This window comes from Cariama cristata, unplaced genomic scaffold (assembly GCF_000690535.1).
Source record: "Cariama cristata isolate BGI_N322 unplaced genomic scaffold, ASM69053v1 scaffold29935, whole genome shotgun sequence".
NCBI classification, from domain to species: domain Eukaryota; kingdom Metazoa; phylum Chordata; class Aves; order Cariamiformes; family Cariamidae; genus Cariama; species Cariama cristata.
Genome location: NW_009619726.1, coordinates 3,810 through 4,888, shown reverse-complemented (window position 1 = coordinate 4,888; position 1,079 = coordinate 3,810). Strand labels below are relative to the sequence as shown.

At 48.5% G+C, this 1,079-nt stretch overlaps 1 protein-coding gene across 1 annotated transcript in view; it reads left to right on the top strand.

Annotated features, from left to right (window-relative positions):
• The window catches only part of PGAP2 (post-GPI attachment to proteins 2), a gene marked incomplete at its 3' end in the record, with an annotated part of 4,101 nt that overhangs the window by 1,990 nt on the left and 1,032 nt on the right, over positions 1 to 1,079 (top strand). Inside the window, exon 3 of the mRNA XM_009701362.1 lies at positions 4 to 112. Coding sequence (XP_009699664.1) covers positions 4 to 112 — 109 coding nt within the window. The remainder of the gene's footprint in view (positions 1 to 3; positions 113 to 1,079) is intronic.

Below are 1,079 nucleotides of genomic sequence, written 5' to 3'. Positions count from 1 at the left end.
CACTGCTCGCCCCCTCGCTACCTGCGCTTGTGCCACTTCAACCTGCTGCTCAACCTGCTCGAAAACTTCGCCCTCCTTATTCTGACGTACGTGTCTTCATCTGAAAACTATGGTAGGTGTCTCTCCCCGTGCTCTGTGCTGACCGTCGTGCCCATGGTCTTGCTTGTAGCTGCCAAGGCTTTGCAGAGCTCTGCTTCACGAAAGTGTTTTGGAAGTAGTCAGTTTGGAGGGAAAAAACCAGTATAAAAAAAAAAAAAGTTCTATTAAAATTAGTATTTATATAGCAAAGTTATGTCCATAATGTGCAAATAGTTGTGTTCTTCCCAAAATTCTTGATTGCTGATAACTGGCTAAAACCATAGGCTGTATTTTTGTATCAAGCCTGGGATCAGACTTTAGCTCTTGGTTCCCACTTGTGCACTGAGGCCACGCCTAACACATCTCACCGCAGCTGAGCGAAGGCCGGTTAGTGCTCATCCCTGCTCTCCGCTCTGTCTCCAGTGCTCAGCTTTGGCTCTGAGCTGGCTTCCAGCCCACACTCTGTTCCAGCTGCATTTTAAACACCCTTCCACAAAATTATCTGGGTAAAATTTCCTGTGTTGACCTGAAAAGACAAAATCAGATTTTTTTGGGTTAAATCAGCGTGTGCAAAATACGATCACGATAGGGTAGGAAATGCTCTTCTCCCACATGGTCTCATCTGAAATGAATTCCAGTCCCAGTGATGGTGTCCAGCCGCTGTTTAATGCTGAGATCTGGAGGAGGCACTAGGGATGGACTTGAGGGGACTCAGATCCATGAGCTGGCAAGGTGGTGGTGTTGCAGCAGAAACAAACCCAGTTCTGGGACTTGTCAGCAGGGGAGTCGTGTGTTGGCTGTCCCTGCACACAGTTTGGTGATGATGATGATGGATATTGTGTCCGGCTGTGGGACCACACTGGAGGATGTAGTCACAAAGTCTCGCAAAGAGAGGCCAGGCCAGAGCTCCAAGAAGAGAGGGTTTGGAGCAGTGCTGGTAAGGGGAGATTGACAGAAGAGGGTTTGTCTGCTCACAGCAAGGGAGATGAGATGAGGAGGCA